Genomic DNA, 19,865 nt, shown 5'->3' with positions numbered 1-19,865 from the left:
AATCAGCTATTTTAAATATGTTCAATTTGCTAAAGAAAACTTTGTCGAAACTGACCACAGCCAAACCAAAACTGATTCAGAAGAAACAGAAAGTCTGAATAGACCTATAATAAGTAATGATACTGAATCAATATTTTAAAAACTTCAACAAAATAAAAACCCAGGATCAGATGGCTTCACTGGTGAATTCTACCAAAAGTTTAAAAAAGAATTAAAACAAATCTTTCTTAAATTTATTCGAAAAGTAGAAGATGGATGAATACTTACTAACTCATTTTATGAGACCAGTATTATCTGAATATTAAAGCGAAAGCACAAGAAAGGAAAACTGCAGAGCAATATCTCTTATGAACATATACAAACATCTTCAACTAAGCGCTAGCAAAGCAAATCCCACAGCATATTAAAAATATTAAATACCATGACCAAATGGAATAAATCCCCAAAATACAAGCTACGTTTAACATGAAAATAAGCCAATGTGATGGATCATAATAGTGGAACAAAGGGAGGAAATACATCATTCTGTCAATATATGGAGAAAAGTATTTGACAAAATCCAACACCCTTTCATGGTAAAAGCACAAAACAAACTAGAAATAGAAGGTAAATTTCTCAACCTGACAAAGGACATTGATGGAAAATTCATAGCTAACATCATATTTAATAGTGAAAGACTGAGAACTTTCTCCCTAAGGTCAGTAACAAGACGAAGAAGTGTACTCTTTCCACATCTGTTCAATGTTGTACTGGAATTTCTAACCAGTGCAATTAGACAGGATAAGAAACTAAAAGCACCCAGATTGTAAAGGCAAAAGTAAAGTTCTTTATTTGTAGGAGACATGATCTCATATTTAGAAAATCCCAAAGAATACACACCAAAAAAACAAAAAACTTATTAGAGCTAATAAACAAGTTCAGCAAAATTGCAGTATATAAGATCAACATACAAAACTCAATTTTATTTCTAGACAGTAGTGCTGAATAATCTGAAAATGAGATTAAGAAAATAATTCTATATATAATATTAAAAAGAAAACATTTGGAGACAAATTTAACCAAGGAAATGCAAGACTTGTACACTTACAACTCTAGAACATTGCTGAGAGAAACTTAGGAAGACCTAAATAAAAAAGTCATCCCAGGTTCATGAATTGGAATATTGTTAATATGGCAATACTCCCCAAACTGATCTATAGATTCAATGTAATCACTACTAAAATGGTAACTGCTTTTTTTCCAGAAATAGACAAGCTGATCCTAAAATTTATGTGAAATGCAAAACAATCTTAAAAAAAAAAAAAAAAAAAAAACTTGAGGAGGATGCCTAGGTGGCTCAGTCATTAGTCAGCTCAGGTCATGATCTCAGGATCCTGGGATGGAGCCCTGAATCAGGCTCTCTGCTCAGCAGGGAGCCTGCTTCCTCCTCTCTCTGCCTGCTTCTCTTCCTACTTATGATCTCTGTCAAATAAATAAATAAAATCTTTTAAAAAAGAAAGAAAGAAAGACACCAGTATATTACAGTCAAATGATTTTCAAAAAGTATTCTAAAACCATTCAGTGGCTTGGGAGGTGGAGGGGGATAGGGTAGTGGAAATAGTCCTTTCAACAAGTGGTGTTGGAAAAGTGATAGCCACATGAAAAAGAATTAATCTGGACTCCTATCTAACACCACATACCAAAATTAACTCATAATGTATCAAAGACTTAAATGTAAGAACTGAAACTAAAACTCTTGGAAGGACACATAGGTGTATACCTTTGTGACATTGGATTAGGAAATGGTTTCTTAGCTATGACACTAAAGCACAAGCAACCAAACTAAAAATAAATAAATTTTATCAAAATTAAATGTTTTGTATATCAGAGGACACTATGAAGAAAACCCCACAGAGTACCCACAGAATGGGAGGAATTATATGCAAATCATCTATCTGAGAGGGTCTAGTATCCAGAATAAGCCAACTCAATAATAAAGAACAAATAATCCCACTTAAAAGTAAACAGAGGATCTGAATACATATTTCTCCAAATTAGATATACAAATCACCAATAAGCATATGAAATGATGCATCATTAGTCATTAGGGAATGCATATCAAAACCACAATCAGATAAAACTTCACACCCACTAGGATGGTGATATGAACTGAATTATGCCCCCCCATCCATATGTTGAAGTTATAACTACATTTGGATGAAGGGCCTAAAAATATGGCAATTAGGATCCATGGGTGGATCCTAATTTAATATGACTCATGTTTTCATATGAGATTAAGACCACACAGAGGAGGGGCGCCTTGGTGGTACAGTCAAGTGAGTATCCCACTCTTGGTTTCAGGTCAGGTCGTGATCTCAGGGTCATGGGATTCAGTGCCATGTCAGGCTCTGCACTCAGATGGAGTCTACTTGGGACTTTCAGCTATAAAAAGGAATGAAGTACTGATACTACAATATGGATGGACCTTAAAAACATTATGCAACGTGAAATACGCCAGACAGAAAGATCTAAATATTGCATGATTTCATTTATATAAAGTGTCCAGAATAAAAAAATCTATGAAGACAGGAAATTAGTGTTAACAGGAGATAGAGGGAGAAAAGGGATGAGGAAGCTGGAAGATACGGGTTTTCTTTTAGGGGTGATGGAAATGTCCTAGAATCAGTGGTGTTGATTACACAACCTTGCAAATAGTCTAAAAACCACCAAATTACACACTTTAAATGGGTAAAGTGGTGAATTTTATGTTACATGAATTTTATCTTAATTCTTTTTAAAAACTACATTGAGGTATTACCTTACAACTAAAACAATGGCTAAAATTCTTAAGACTGATGCTCCCCAGTGTTGTCAGGGCAGGAGCAATTGAAACTTTCATAGATTGCCAGTGGGAATTCAAAATGATACAGAGAGGTTGGAAAACAATTTGGCAGTTTCTTACAAAGTTAAACATACACTTACTATACATATCCCAGCAATCTCTCCCATAGGTATTTTACCCAAAAGAAATGAATACTTATATCCATATGAAGACCTATTATATTTATAGAAGCTTTATTTATATTAGCCCCCAAATGGAAATAACCCAAATGTACACCTAACAGATGGTTGTCTCAGAATAACTTAAGGTAACAATACTGATTGATAATAGCTGTTTCATTCCTGGATATATACCCAAGAAAAGTGAGTGGGTATATCCAGTAAAAAAAAAAAAAAAAATACACACACATAAGTTAAGTTTGTAGATTATTCAGAAGGTCCCAAAATTTGTCAGAACCCAAGTGTTGATTATCGTTAAAATGAGTAAGTTAAATGTGGTATAAAGTCATACTATGAAATTTATAAAGCAATTAGAAAGAATGAACTCCTGCTACATATGTCAACAAGGACGAATGTACACACATCATATTGAGCAAAACAAACCGGACATAAGAGTATATACCCTATGATTCCATTCATATAAAACCCAAGAACAACTAAAACTATTCTATGGTGACAGAAGTCAGAATAGTGGCTATTCACAGCGGGTGAAGTTGGGGGGATGAAGGATAATGAGTATTCCTGAGAAGCACATGAAAGACTCTTCTGGGACACTGGAAATTTCATGATCTGGTTAGCCGTTACATAAGTGTTTACATGAAAACATTTATCAAGCTGAACATTTAAGAGTTAAGTGCTTTGTGTGTATGTTGTACCCAGTTAGTTTCTTAAATCTTCAAAGAAATAAAAACTGCCCTGGTTTTCCTACCTCCCTCCAATTCATCCTTCATAGTCCCATTAAAATTATCCATTTTAAAAGAATATATCATTATGTCATTCCTCTATGAAACCTCAGTGCGTCTTATTACCATGATTTTTCTGTCATGATTTTCGGATCCATCATGTCCGGTCCCTGCTCACCTATTGTCTCAATTCTCTGGGTTTCAGCCAAACCCTTTGCAATTTCATATCCCCAGATCTTCCAACCAGCTCTTTCTTTTTGAAACTCCCACCTCCTACCACCTCCAACCAACCTTCAGGAATCAGCTCACACGAGGACTAATTTCTCCCTGGAGCCCTCTTTCAAAGCCCCCGTTTCCTTTTCAAGGAGAATTAGGTGCTCTTTCTTCTCTGCTACCACATCTCTCTATTCCCCCTCTCTACTACCACACCTATTACAGAGTAGTGATACGTCGTTTAGGCTAATTTAATGCTGACATGTTTTTATTCCACTACGCTGTGAGTTCCGTAAAGGCAGCGGCTCTTCTTCTTTCATATTTGTGTCTTGAGTATCTATTGCAGTGCCTGAAAGATTAAGAGGTATTTGCTAAATGCATGAACTCCAAAGCTCTAAAGATTTTTTTCCTGCCAAGCCAATTAAAATATGTTAAGTTACAATTATTTGGTTTTCTTCTTTGCCAAAGTCATAAACAAGTAACTACTGATCTGAGCTTCTGAATGGATGAAAGAACAAATAAATGTATCCATATTAAGCTCAGTCAAAAGCAAAGAAACTTGAGGGTTTGGTCAACTTTTACTTCCCTGTCACAGAATTTTCTTCAATTTTGAGGAGACTTTTCAAAATATTGTAATAATTCAAAGAGTCCCTTAAATCTTTTTTTGACATCCATGATCCCAGATTTCCCAGTCTTAAGGTAACTGCTTATGAACTAAAAATGCATTAAAGAAAGTTAATACCTACCTTACACTTTGATGTTAGCCTTCACGAAAGACTCCTCTTAATCAAATGTCTAGTTTTTCCATGGGCAGAGTTAAAATACTTGGTAAAGTCATCACCAAATAGCCATTGATTTATTATTTAGACAAACAAAAAACATGGTTCATCTCCCCAAATAGGTATCAAACAACCACAGAATGCGTTTTTACTCTTTCTTATGTGTAGCTTTCTTGTGCTCTCCTCTAACGCTCCATTGCTCAGTCCCTCTATTCTCTGTGTCCAAGGAACCCCAGCTGAGGTCTGCTCTTACTCCTTAATACCTTCCCAGAAAGACAACTCTAGGACCTCTAAAACCAACTAAAGCAGCATCAAGATCACTTGTCAGAGATGAGCTCGATTCCATAACAACCACAAATAATCTGCTCTATAGGGACTCACACATCTATAAAACCCCATTCAGAACTGAGAGATGGGAATAAGAAAGGGTTTGGGGTAGAGACGAGAGAAAGGCTAACCTGAATTTCATATCCTGACTACCAAATTCCTATAACTGTACCTCTGTTTTAAAATTCTGGACATCAAGAGTCCTTAATTTCATCAGCCGGTACATTAGGAAAGAAGTTCTAGCAAGGGCTGGGTCTGTAATGTTTTCATCAAAGACTACTGCAGAACATACACTCAGGGAGGATTCCATCAGCTTTCCAGACTAATTTCCTTATTATAAGACCATTATTTAAATCTTCTCTATTTCAATTAAATCTTTAGTTTACCACCACTCTAGCTGTAACATAAGGTTGGAAAAATATGAAACAGTACGAAAGAAAAAAGAGGAAACATTCCACAACCATAAAGAACTAGGAAACCACTGCACCAGACTACAAGGTTCTGCAGGGGAAAGAACTCTATCACCATGACAACCTGGGATATTTTTGTTGAGAGAGCTGATAGGCTATACAGAAACATTTTTTCAGAATTTGGAGGTTGAGAATGATGTATAAGAACATGTGTGGGAGTTGAGAGCCCTTTCAAATTTAGATTTTTGTCATTTTTTAAGTTTTTCCTTGCAAATCCACATGTTGCCAAATCTTGTTTTTTAAGGGCAAATAGGTAAATGTCCTCTTTATAACCCATATTTATATATAAATGTTATATACCTGTATGTATATGTAACTTCACTAGTTAGGAAGTTTTTGTTAACAAAGGATACAAACTTTCTAAACAAGCAGGAGAAATTTACATCAATTAATACCGCAAAATAGATTATTATACATTAGCATACTTATCCTCGGCTTAAAAATCTGAAGTATCAGGTGGATATTTCTCTCTTTTTTTTAAGGATTTATTTATTTATTTATTTATTTGAGAGAGGAGGGAGTGCACCCACGCATGCAGACAACCTGGGGAATGGGGGGAGAGAGCGAGAGAGAGAATCCTCAAGCAGACTCCTGCTGAGCACAGAGCCTGACTCCGGGCTCAATCCTAGGACCCAGAGATCATGATCTGAGCTAAAATCAAGAGTTGGATGAGCCATCCAGGTGCCCCTCAGATGGATATTTCTATTACCTATTAAATCACACTACATTATTTTTTATTTGACTTTATAACATTTTTATCTTCTATTTTTAATTTCCTTCATACTATTTCCCGAAAGGTCTGTATAAAGTTCCATTATATGTGTATTATCTACTCAGTATATGCTAGTTTACTTAACCAAGTATGTGAGTTCAAGTTTATTTTGCCTACAAAGTTGATGTTAAATGAAAAAAAAAAAAGTCTACCTCTCTGTCTTATAACAAATACTTCACAGCTACCATTTTATTTAAGCTTCACAATATCTCATAGGCATTATTATCCCCATTTCAGAAGTAAAATAACTGTTATCAAGGAGATAATATATTTGGTAATTTCACAGCTGGGAGGTGTCAGGGTCTCTGTTAAAACCCAGATCTATTTGACTCTTTGAGAGTCTTCCCATTTCCTATGTGACATTGAGTCTCAGTGTCCTCAGAATTCCTGAGGCACAGACTTTGCACTTATTAACAAATTGTTTCTGGACCATGATGCAATATATAATGCAATATAATGCAATATATTTGTATATCCAGCTAAGATACCCTCCAAGTTCTTGTACTGAAGACCTCCTCTGCTCCAAACACATAGTAATGAGACATAAAATATAAAAAGAGAAATTAAGAAACAAAAAAACATGATCATGCTCAGAACCAATATAAACCTCTCTCAGGCCCAGAACACCAAACCTGAAGCCTGCTGGGCTCCCGACCTGGAATTTTGTCCTAGTGGGAACAGGGATCAAAAGTCCTCACAAGGAAGGAAAGAGATAGTTTCAGGTTCAGTGCTAAAATAAGGGGCTTCTTTAACCATGAAAAAGGTTGAAAAAGGCTTCAGTGACTGCTTCCAGAGCCATTGCTTAGGGAGGCAAGAGATAGGTGCCACCGAACCACCTCTAAGACGTGGGCCAAGCTGTCCACTAGTTCAGCAACTAGATCTGCCATATCTCTTAGCAGCGTAGCCAGACAAGACTAAGCTAGCAATAAAAGACCTGATTCCAGTCTGGAAGTCTCTTGGTGGGAAATGGAGGCAACTAAGAGTTAACAAAGGGCAAGGAAGGAAAAACAAATTTCCTAATCAGGTTATCTGCATGTCAAAATTCCAAAACACGCAAAGAAATTCATATTCAGAAGAGTGATCAGTGAGATTAAAAGAGGAGATAAATTCGTTCCAGATGAAATGGACATATGAGAATGATCCAAAAATGAGTTTTAAATAAGCATGTTTAGTATTCTCTGAGAAAGTTAAAAGAAAAAAATACAAAGAATTATAAAAGCAAGGAGAAATCAGAAAGATTGATGTGGAAAAGCATGTACTAGGAATCCTGGAAATAACAAAATATAGTCACTGAAATAAATACCCAACAGACAAAATACATTCTTGAGTAGTCTCAGTTGAAGAAAAAATTTAGTAAATTTAAAAGATATTTTATTTTATAAAAACTTACATCTGTAAGTAATGGACTGACCATAACAGAGGGCTTAACCTTGAATACATGGTTAGGCTTAGGGGCCCACAAACCCCTAAGATTGTATGTAAAATCTAACATGTATATTGGCATGTGTGTCTTTTTGGGGAGAGTTCATAGTGTGATCAGATTTTCAAAGAAGCCTATGACTGGAGAGGTTAAAAAGTTACTTAACTAGAAACAATCACAAAGTCTTTTAAACATGAATTTGTACAATAAAATAAAATCCAACAGCCCCATCTACGGGTAAGTCGTTAACCACTCAGGAGAAATGATGGCGACTACCAGAGGTCAGTGCATCTTATAAATGCTTGTGTTTAAATCTTCAGTGTCACTCTAGTGGGAATTTATTAACTACAGTATCACAGTTTTTTTTCTAGATATAGATGCAAAAATTAGGAGACTGTTGATGAAATCTACTTACAGTACTTCAGCACCAAAAAAATTGGGCAGTTATGCTGAGATATGTATGTACAGTTCAACATTTGTCAATCTTAAAATGCTTATTTATAGTAAAATCTATATAAAACCATTAAAAACTTTTCTATTTACAAAAAAATTAGTAAATTAATAGAACTGAGGATTCACCCAGATTTCAGCCTAGAGAGAAATGATGAAAAGAAGAAGAGGAAGAGGCAGACAGGAGGAGTGGTTAAGAGTAGTCAGAAGACAAAAGAATTAAAGAGGGTTTATTAGTGATCTATAGGAATTTCAGAAAAAGATAATAGAGGAAATGGTGGAAAAACAAAATTCACAGAGATAATGGGGTCAGCATTTCTGAATCAAACAAAGAAATTAATATTCAGAATGAAAAGTACACAGAGAACACCAATCAGAAAAAAACAAAAAACAATTCCATATGTAGGAAGTAGATCTTTTTAGGGGAACCTGGGTGGCTCAGTTGGTTAAGCCACTGCCTTTGGCTCAGGAGTGCTGGGATCAAGTCTGGGATCCAGTCCCACATCAGGCTCCCAGCTCCGCAGGGTGTCTGCTTCTCCCTCTGACCTTCTCCCCTCTCACACTCTCAAATAAATAAATAAAATCTTAAAAAAAAAAAAAAGTAGATCTTTTTAAAAAGATTTTTTTATTTAAATTCTATTTAATTAATGAATACTGTATTATTAGTTTCAGAGGTAGAATTTAGTGGTTCATCAGTTGGGTACAATACCCAGTGCTCATTACTTCAAGTGCCCTCTATAATCCCCATGGGGATGTTGATTCCCCCTCTCCTCTGGAAACCAGTTGAAGGCCTTCTCTAGATGCGTCAAAGGAAAATGTTTCCGTTTCAGTCTGTTCTAGACTTTTCTTCCATCTCCTGGCTCTGCCTTGTTGGCTGACTGAATCTGGATGTCCCGGAACAGACACTGAAATGGTCACTTTCCTGCCCAAGGATTTGAAAAACAATTTTCAAATAATTCTAAGTCTCTCTGCTATTGTTCAAAATGTGTACTTTTAGTATTTTCTCTTCTGCCACATTTCTATAGCTCTAGTCATCTCCATTTCTAGCTGCACAATCCTTAATCACTTCAGGAGCTTCACTGCACCTCTGTTGTACTCTGAAAAGTGCCTCCACTTTTTGGCTTACTCCTTGGGAGAGACACTGTAGGACTTCACGCCACTGCTTCTCTCCGTTCTCTCGGCTCCAAATTCAGCCTTGGCAGTTTCAGTGGCAGAGAGAAGCAGTCTTTTTTTTTTTTTTTTTTAAGATTTTATTTATTTATTTGACAGAGGCACAGAGAGAGAGGGGACACAAGTAGGGGGAGTGGAAGAGGGAGAAGCAGGCTTCCTGCCAAGCAGGGAGCAGGATGTGGGGAGCCAAAGGCAAAAGCCTAAGGACTGAGCCACCCAGGTGCCCCAAGAGAGAGGCAGTCTTACCGACTTTAGTTTTGGGCAGGAAGAACAAGATCAAGAGTAAACACAGAAACACAAAAACTCACCAGTCTGGATATTAAAGAGTTGTGCCCTTTCCGACAGAGAATGCTTGAGAGTTCCCATATCATAGAAATGTGGGATTTCAAGCCCTTCCAGTATCTTTTAAACATCAGTCCCTCCGGATGAGGTTTATTAACTTTTTGCTGTATTTGCTATTCTCATCCCAGCCCACTCAATTCAAGATCCTGAGCTCTTAAGCAGTCCCCTGAGTAGCAAATGAATATCTGTATGCTTGTCCAAAAAATTTGGTTTGTCTTTAGTAGATACCTTGGACCTGAGTTTTTCTTGACTATCCTTCTTCACTGCCTCAGTCCCTGGTTATCTGTGCAATTATGATGAGATCGTATTTTGAAACATCAATCAGTGTCTACCCATATCTTGTTATCATTAAACTATTTCAAGGAAGAAATCACCTGCTCCTTAGAGACTGACCTTAATTGTGTAAACTTTGATTCTTAAAACATTTCTGATCAGCTTCTATAAGAATAATATATTATTTTAAGTGCATCACAATTAAAGTATTTCTAATTCTTCTTTTTCCAGGTAATTTTAGGAATTAAATTTATAGAAGTACTGGGGCGACTGACTGGCTCAGTTGGTGGAGCATGAAACTCCTGATCTTGGGGTTGTGGGTTTGAGCCCCACATTGAATGTAGAAGATTACTTAAAAATAAAATCTTTTAAAAAATTTATAGAAGTGCTAATTTATCATTATAAGCCACTCAGAACACAGCTCCTTTAATAAAACCAACTTCATAATTTAACTTATTAATGTCTTCCATAAGTAGGATATCTCATATTCACATAACGAGAGATAAAGCTCTCCGTGAATAACAGACACATAGACACACAGACATATGGAGAGTTTATGGCTTTGATTCTACAATTTCAACCATGGCTCAAGAGTCATCACAGAAGCACAGAAACTCACTAGTCCAGATACCAAAGAGCTCTTCTTCCCAGTGGGCACAGAATTCTTGAGTTCAAAATATACAAACAGGGGACACCTGGGTGGCTCAGTTGGTTGGACGACTGCCTTCGGCTCAGGTCATAATCCTGGAGTCCCAGGATCGAGTCCCGCATCAGGCTCCCAGCTCCATGGGGAGTCTGCTTCGCTCTCTGACCTTCTCCTCGCTCATGCTCTCTCTCACTGTCTCTCTCTCAAATAAATAAATAAAATCTTTAAAAAATATATACAAACAGATAAGAAAATAGAAATAGATTGCTCACTCAAGAGAAAATAGATCTCAGAAATCACTAATCCTTTTACAAAGATCACCAAATGGTCAGACCATATTACCAAGTTGCTGATTACTGCTGCCACTAGAGGGACATAATCTATTGTCAATATACAAACCAAAATACAAAACTGGTGGAGAACAAAATTAAAATTAGGAAAACAGATTTTTTAAAATTCTGTTGAGGGGCATCTGGGTGACTCAGTCGGTTGAGCATCCATCATCTCCTGATCTCAGCTTGGGTCTTTTTTTTTTTTTTTTAAGATTTTATTTATTTGGGAGTGAGTGAGAGAGAGCGAGATCACGAGCAGGGGGTAGGGGTGAAGGGAGAAGCAGAATCCCCCACTGAGCAGGGAGCTCAACACAGGACTTGATGCCAGGACCCCAGGATCATGACCTGAGCTGAAGCCAGACACTCAACCAACTGAACCACCTAGGCATCAGCTCGCGTCTTGATCTCAGGGTTGTGAGTTAGAGACCCATGTTGGGCTCTGCACTGGGCACAGATCCTACTTAAAAAAAAAAAAATTAATTAAAAAAATTCTGTTATGGGGCGCCTGGGTGGCTCAGTGGGTTAAAGCCTCTGCCTTCAGCTCGGGTCATGGTCCCAGGGTCCTGGGATCGAGCCCCACATCAGGCTCTCTGCTCAGCAGGGAACTTGCTTCCTCCTCTCTCTCTCTCTCTGCCTACCTGTGATCTCTATCTGTCAAACAAATAAATTTTTAAAAAATCTTCAAAAAAAATTCTGTTGTGCTTCAGATTCACCTCTGGGAGCAAGAAAACAAATACCTGGACTTGACATTCCATGAGGCACACCTCTTTGGTCATAAGTTCATCTGATTCTGTCAGATGACTACATTGATCATCTTGGTGAGAATGGCAAAACTGTTAAAGGATAATTCTAAAAAGAAAAAAGAAAAAGTAATGTTAGGGTCCATGATCAAAGGAAAGAGATTGATACAAAGCGAAGGTCAAGCAAAACTTTATTTCGCGCCAAGCATCAGGAATCAAACGACCGGTCAGAGCTACCTCTTACGAAAAGGCGGTGACGGTGATCCCAACAAGGTCACTTCCAAGAAGGCCACTCTGGACGAGGCCGCTCTAGATGACGCTGTTCCGCAGATGAGGCCGCTCCATGATTGGAGCCGCTCCCAAGAAGAGGCCACTCCGAAGACAAGGCCACTGCTCAATGAAGTTGCTCCCTGGGCAAGGCCGCTCCCAAGAAGAGGCCGTTCTGGACAAGACCACTACCTGCATGAGGCCACTCCCAACGACGAAGAAGCAACAATGACAGCAACAATGACAAGGAGGACAACCCGAATGACACAGACTCTGCTCCCCATGATGCTACTCTGACCAGGCTTCCACCCGGAGGAAGCCACCACTGCGGACAAGGCCACTTGTGGTTCGGGGTGGCGAGGCATTTTATGGCGAGGCTGCTGGTGTCTAGGGGCCGTTGGCATCTCAGGACTGCTTGCGCCTCGGGACCGCTGGCGTCCAGGGGCTGTAGGCATCGGGACCGCTGGCCGCTGGACCACTGGGGTCTCAGCAGCTCGCGGGGCTGCTGAAGGCAGGGCCGCCGGAGGCTGCAGGCTGCAGGCTGCAGGCCACGGCTCGGGGCCGCCAGAGGTGGGACCGCCGGAGGCGGGGCCTCAGGCAGCTCAAAGCTGCAGCCGGCAGCTCGGGGCTGCCGGAGGCTGGAAGCTGCGGGCGGCGGCTCGGGGCCACCGGGCTGGACTGCTGGAAGCTGGACCGCCAGAGGCTGTTATAGCTCTTACCAGAGCTGTTACAGCTCTTCTGTTCACCGTTGACTCCCCTGCTCTCCGCGGACTCCACTGCAGCAGCCCCAGGACAGCCTGGCAGAGCAACCTTTATGGGGGTGGCTGAGCCCCGCCCTCACACAGGTGGCCAATTGAATTCCAATTTCCCCAGTGGATATACATACACCTCACTGATTGGATGTCTCCACTCAGTCTACCCCACCCTTACATTCAGGGTCCACAAGCAAGTTCCTCTGGGAGGGGCAGACCCTTACAGGTGGCTCAGTCTTTGAGCCTCTCTGCCTTGGACTCAGGTCATGATCCCAGGGTACTGGGCCGAGCCCTGCATTGGGCTCCCTGCTCAGTCGGAAGCCTGCTTCTCCCTCTCCCACTCCCCTTGCTTGTGTTCCCTCTCTGGTAGTCTCTCTCTCTCTCTCTCTCTGTTAAATAAATAGATAAAATCCTTAAAAATAATCACAATAAATTGGCCCCCAAGTGCAGTTCCAAAGTGCTGCCGGTTGTCGCTGAGCACGGGACGTCTGTGATGTGCCTTGCAGAGAAAATGCATGGGTTAGATAAGTTTCACTCATGCCTGAGTTATAGTGCAACGTTATGTTATATATGGATTAGGTGACTAAAATGTGACCAGAGGCTCAGGGGAACCCCCATATTTCCATCTGAGGCAATGGTTCAGTATTTGCTGATTCCGTATTGGCAGTAACTTTAGAGAACATAACTACCGCAAATGATGGCAATCAACTCTATACTGAGCGAAAATGTTTTTAAATTCATTAGATTTCCTCATCAACATAGAACTATAAACACCTTCCTGATAAATTACTCCACTGCTCTCCCACAGGGGCTACAAAAGCAGTGATTCCGCCTGCCAGTACCCTTTCCCCATCTCCCCAGTTGATTCCTCCTTCTTCCTCAGTTTCCTAAGCGGAAGTCTCCGCGTAAATAACGCCTTCCAATAATCTAGAGTCCTATACTAAATTTGAGAAAAGACACACACAACATACACAGACGTTAAAAATGACCCCTGGGGATGTGCTCCCACAAAATTAAGCGCAAAAATCCCTGGTACCACAGTTGCACGGGAACACAGAGAAGGGTATTTCTCCACCTCGGGCATCCGCCTTTCGAATCTCCCGAGATCATCATAAACATACGCTAAAACATATTTTTGTTTTCTTCTTTCTCTCATGCAACCACCCCATACAGTCCCGCAGGCCTTCACAAAGCTGTTCAGCCCTTAGCTTAGCTCTTGTTCCTTTAAGACAGAGGTCGGTTGTTTGCCCTATTCTGAAATGGCCGCGCAGGCTTCCCCACCCTCTGCGCATGCTACTTGAACCTAACTCGGGATTGAAGCAATTCGGAGGCTTTCGCCGCGCAAGATGGGGACTTGGCGCCGGGCGAGCCTGAACCTCCCAGCATGCCTTGCAGCCGGCCCGGACTCCCGACGTCTAGTGATGGGGAAGCCCTGGTGCTTTCGGCCGCCCGATGGGGTGTAGAGGTTGAGGTTGAGCCCCGGGCCGGGGAACTGGACGCCCGCAGAGGGGAAGATGGAAGCGTGGCGCTGTGTGAGGAGGGGCTACGGCCGCTGTGTGGTGGGGAGAGGCCGGTCAGTAGTGCTGGGAGGGAGGAGGGAGGAGCGGGGGCGGGCGGCCCGGGTTAACCCGGGGCGGGGCGGGCTGGGGGAGGAAGGAGGAGGAAGAGGGTCCGGGCGGCGGTGCCGCCGGGACGAGCCTCCGGAGACCCCCCCGAGGGATAGGTAAACCCGGCGCGCAGCCGGAGGGGCGCTCGGCGGACGGGGGCCGGGCCGGGTTCGGGGCGGTCGATCGCCGGCAGAGCTCGTGCCTTTCCGTCCGCGCTGGGCCTTGGAGCCCCGGCCCACTTCCCCTGCCCTGCCCCGACCCAGCCTGCGCCCCCGGGTCGCGGGGCCTCCTGCCAGGCCTCAGCCCCCGCCGGGAGCCGAGCGTCTGCGGGGAGGCGGCGGGTGCGCCGTAGGTCCCCGGGCGGCCTGACCCCGAGGGCGGCGCGCGCGTCGCACGCACACCCGGGGGTTTGTTGTTTGTGGTGTCAGTGTGTCTCACACTTCAGTCATTTGTATACCAGCCTTTACGGTTTATTACCAGATTCTCCTTCCACACCTGTGTGTACTACATTTTTTTCTGGAAATTGATTTTTTTTTTTTTAAAGCATTTCAGTAATGCTGCCTGTATTAGCGTCGCCCTGAGCAATGTCCACGAAATCTTGGGTTTGACGTACTCATTATGGGCTTTTTCTAATAAATACTTAGATGTGAAAAATCAAAGTTTTATTGTGTACCATGCGAAATGGACTGGTGTACCTCACCTGGGAAACACAACACTGTATTAATTATTGTATAAGTCATGGGGATCTGGTTTTAATCTCCTACACTCGGGGGCTTGATCACAATTCAGCTCAGCAGTGTTTTCCTGAGTACCAGCTGTGTGCCAGGCACTGTGCTAGGCACTTAGGGAGAGACCAGAATTAAAATGATTAAGAAGGCTCTGGTCTTGAAGGAGCTCATCATCTTGAGAAAAAGACATCTATATAAGTTACTGTGAATATAGGCAATAAGTTTTGTAGCACGAGTATTGTATTTCAATACCGTAGCCTGTTAGGATAGAAAAAGTGTGGAGCGAGCACCTAAATCTCTATGGCTTTCAGAGTTGTCACAAAGCAGAATAGCCTGCCCATGTCATGCTTTTAAAGATTTACAGTTAAGTTGAATTTAGAGAACAATTTGAGAATGCATAAACAAAAATATATTCTAAAACATTTAAATGCCTTTAAAATGAATATATAAAAGTCAAATAACAGTAAATACAGTTTAAGCAAAATTTCTTCAGTGGTAAAAGTGGACATTATTAACACGTCTTGGAATTGTACCTTTAATAAGTTCTGGGAAAGGACAGAAGTCCTCTGAATCCAAAATTTTGCCAGAATAGTATGGTAAGAAGATGGTGTTTAAGTTGCATTGTTTCTTAAGAGAGCCCGAGAGCAACATATTTATTCAAGTTAGTGGTAACACTGCTTTGGATATATTTTGGATGATCAGTAAATTGGTGCTGTTGGGTTTGAAGTACTGGTGAATTATTAATAAGTAATCACTATCCCATTTCATTTCCTTCAAGGAGAAGCATGCCTTAAAAAAAAAAATGAAGGTTGGAAAAATAAATTATCCACCTACTGATTAGCAAGAGAGGTCATTTTGTGAAGTTGGGATAGGTTTTTGTTTTCTTAGCTCTACAGATGTTTGGAAAATGGAATCTTGCTGTAAAAAACTGTTCAGAAGCATGTTTCTGTCTACTCCAAACCCAAGTTGAAGGCGAGATGCACTTTCCTTGTACTCAGCTTGAGTGTTCTACATTGAATCAAGTATTACATTTGCTGTGGATTTTATTTATCCATACAGTTTATTAGATATTAGAAAGCTGCTCTGAAAACCAGTTTGATGGTTGGTTAATCTCTCACGTGAACTGAGGACTTTTTGAAGTGTGTGTGGTATTTTGGGAGGCTGGTGGATTCTATGTTAAGTATTTCAAATGCCATTCATAGGCGCTGAGGGAGAGTTTTGAGATGTTGCTACTAATAATTAAGTCATAGCTCCCCCCCCAATCCTTCATGATTTAGATGTCAGATTTTAAATATTAGACATAATCTTCCCTTGAGGAAACAGATTTGGATTTTGGGTGCTATAGCATGAACAAATAGTGGTGCCTCAAGGAGTGTATTTATTTCTTTTAGATACCCCATGTTACCCCATCACCAGAAGAGTCTGGCCAGAGATTGGACGACACCGTGGGAGAATCTGCAAAGGTGTTGCTGGAACAGACATATTTCTAGTTGTATGAGGTGGCCTGGACATTATTCTCGTGCTCCTTACCCATACTTCAGTAGTAGGCATTTTTCATTAAATTGGAAACCACCTTGTTTATTTGAGTCTAGAACTCCGTTTCAGTACTGGTACTGGAGACCTGACAACCTGAGCCAGACCTCTTTGATTCATCTCTCTAGTTACATCATGAACTCTGAGGGAGATGAGCCTTCATCAAAACGAAGAAAACACCAAGGTAAAGGTCACATTTATCTTGGTGCAGAAATAGAAGCCATAGAATTATTAAAACTTTACTTTCTAATAATCTTTAAAACCTCTTCCAGATTTTGTAGGGGTTTAGTATTTATTTTCAGCCAGTAGTTTTCTGTTAGGAAAAAGGAAATGATTTTTTAAACTTAAGTCTTTGTTTATATCTATTTTTATATTTTATTATATATTTCTGGCGGTAAATATAGAAGAAACTATATAGAGAGAGAACAAGACTGGGAAGGAATATAGGACTAAACTAAAAGATTAATTTAAGAATAATAAATCCATTGTTTTTAAAACAGAGGTCCTTAGACTTCCTAGAAATTGGTATATGTTTTTGGGAGTCCACACACCTATTTTAAAAAATTAAATTTAAGGGTTTTTCAAATTTATTTTTTTGACAATTTTATTTCTAAGTAATCACACCCAACGTGGGACTCTAATAACCCTAAGGTCAAGAATTACATGCTCTACCAACTGAGCCAGCCAGTTTAATGCTAACTTTTTTGAGTCAGACAAAAAGATATTCTTAAATAGACACAATCATAAATGAAAGAGATTTTCTTACAGAATAATATTTTAGCTTATTCAGTATATTTCTCATAATGGGTTCTATTGCTATAATCCTGAAACACTATGGGAAGTTTTATCTTTTATTTTTTATTTTTATTTTTTTTTTAAAGATTTTATTTATTTATTTGACAGAGAGAGAACAATCACAAGTAGGCAGAGAGGCAGGCAGAGAGAGAGGAGGAAGCAGGCTCCCCACTGAGCAGGAAGCCCCATGTGGCTCCATCCCAGGATCCCAGGATCATGACCTGAGCCGAAGGCAGAGGCTTAATCCACTGAGCTACCCAAGTGTCCCAAGTTTTATCTTTTAATAAGGGAACAACATCTTAATCAACTTTAAGAAATATTTGTTTTCTAAACATGTTGATCATTTCTAGTTTTGTCATATTCTTTTCACTCCAAACAATTCACGAGACTTTTTTTGTGCTGCCAGCCCTGCTCCTCCCCCAAAGTGTATATGAATCATCTTGGTAGAATTTTGAGTTGTCGTTCTTACGGAGCTATGGTTTTCAGTGAAGATAATTCCTCTGAAGGTATTTGGAAATAGACTGTGTGGGTGTTCATGTGTAGGGAGCTCACATAAGTTTGTCAAAGGAAAATGCTCAAAGTGAGTCTCACTTGGGAGGTCAGAGCTAGGTTAGCTCGAAGATTACTTACGGCTCTTTTAAGTAGAAATTCTGCTACACATTTGAGTAGAAATTTTAAGCACTGAAAGTGAAAATCTATTTGTATAATACTTGAGCACAACATGTGTTCATCAACAAATGTTCATTTGAATGAATGAAAGGTGTTAGAGACATTAAAATTAGGTTCCTAGGGACAGTCAGCTCCATAACCTATAAATCTAGGGCTGTATGAAGTCGTGAGATTACCGTTCCTTCCCGTATTCATTGTTCATCAGGTCAGCGCACTGCTCTCTGGTTTAGCCACATCTCCTGTGCTGTCAGGTGAGCTGTGGCATGCTGACGTAAGCCTGGGCTCAGGAACCACTCCCTTCTCTCATTCTGCTCCACCACTGATTGTGTGAACTTGGCCAGGTCATGGGACCTCCCTGCTCCTTGGTTTCCTAGTGTGAAATAATGCCTACTTTAAAAGCCTGTTGAGGATGAAATGAGACCTGTCAAAGTGCCTAATACACTGTCGGCTTCATAGTAGGTACTCAGAAAATCGTGATGGTGTTGTTTTCCCTTTAACACTTGGGGAATTACAATTTACATACTGATAAACTTTGATTGCGATCTGACTCTTTATATGTCCGTTCTTCCTAGGTATTGTGAATAAGGAAAATGCTCTTCGTTAAGCCATATTTGTGACTTCCGATAATTCACTAATACTTTTCCATCAAGAGAACAGCCTTCTAACTTGCCTGTCACTTCAAAGTGACATTTGAAGGATTTGTGTGACACAATTATGACTTTTTAATTAGGCACCCTAAAAACCTGATCAGGCCTATTGCTTACTTTCTTTGATTCATCTGTCTTCTCTGCTGTGATCACCTTGTTCCTCCTGACATGGAAGGTATATAAGCTTTTGTAGTGTGAATTTATGTTGTGAAGTATATGAAGGCCAAAGACTGTCATCTCTATCAGTCGTCTTCAAATTGTCTTCCATGGAACCCTAGCATTCAAACACATATCTGTATGTTTATTAAAAACAAATGTGGGCAGGAGAAAATACGTATTTAGCCCCATCATCCCAGCCCCAGTATACCAGGAGCTGATGGTCATGACGTGTTTCAAAATGTAATTGCAGAAAGAGTTGGCTTACAAATGCTTGTCGGGACAATACAATCTCAATGCGTTTTTATGCCCTTCCATACACATATTTTACAAGAAAATATGCATAACTTTACTGGACCTTCATCTTTCATACTTCAATGTGGTGGTGACACCAGGGTAGTGCTGTAACTGTGATGGTCGCTTGCATTGTGTTTGCATGACTAGAGCCCTTTGCATCTTGTACGTGTATAAAGACTATGATTTGTGGCTAAAACCATCATAGACAGTCCCCAATTTATGAATGAATGTGTTCTGGGTAATTAGTTCTTGAGAATCCATTGCTGACCATCTGTTTCCGTTTTCCCCATGGAAACTGTTAGAAATCTCAGAGTAGTCCTACGGAGTCAGTGCAGTTAGCTGTAGTTCTGGGCCTTTGCAGGTAGGATTCTCCATATTCAGTGAAGGATGCAGAAGGGGATAGTTTCCATCCCTTTCCTGGGTAGGACAAGTGCCAGGCTAAGTTCTTTAATCCTGGATGGCTTTTGTTTGGTTTGGTTTTCTTTCCGTCCATCTTTTTTTCTTTACCCTTCTCCTCAGGCTCTTAGTACCTTCATGGTATTGTAAGTCTCCAGCACCCCTGATCCACCCAGACCTCAGTATTCATAAACATAATCTTCCTCTTCTAGCCTCTGGTCAAAATGTCTATTCCTTCCATGCAGCTGCTTTCAGCATTTAGATTTTGAGGAAAGCAATCTTATTAAACTCGTTTACCAGAGGGTATTTTAAAATTTCACTTTTGGTCTTTTTTCCCCGTATGTATGGAATTATTTTTCCTC

The 19,865-nt window shown here is 40.3% G+C and overlaps 1 protein-coding gene across 8 annotated transcripts in view; it reads left to right on the top strand.

Moving 5' to 3' along the window:
* ANGEL2 (angel homolog 2) overlaps positions 1 to 19,865 on the top strand; it is a 39,123-nt gene that overhangs the window by 6,684 nt on the left and 12,574 nt on the right. For 2 of the 8 annotated variants that reach the window (XM_044267166.1, XM_044267172.1), the window contains exons 1-2: positions 14,100 to 14,248; positions 16,402 to 16,727. The exons of 1 other annotated variant lie outside the window; for it this stretch is intronic. In XM_044267166.1, the coding sequence (XP_044123101.1) occupies positions 14,190 to 14,248; positions 16,402 to 16,727 (385 nt within the window). In that variant the 5' untranslated portion in view covers positions 14,100 to 14,189. Of the gene's footprint in view, positions 1 to 14,005; positions 14,249 to 14,332; positions 14,399 to 16,401; positions 16,728 to 18,579; positions 18,830 to 19,865 lie in introns of those variants that run through there. 5 more of the 8 variants (XM_044267168.1, XM_044267171.1, XM_044267167.1 and 2 more) reach the window with 5 other exon arrangements.

Source organism: Neovison vison, chromosome 10 (assembly GCF_020171115.1).
Source record: "Neovison vison isolate M4711 chromosome 10, ASM_NN_V1, whole genome shotgun sequence".
Taxonomy (NCBI): Eukaryota; Metazoa; Chordata; class Mammalia; order Carnivora; family Mustelidae; genus Neogale; species Neogale vison.
The sequence above is the reverse complement of the archived record's forward strand: the minus strand, read 5'-3'. Positions and strand labels throughout refer to the sequence as shown.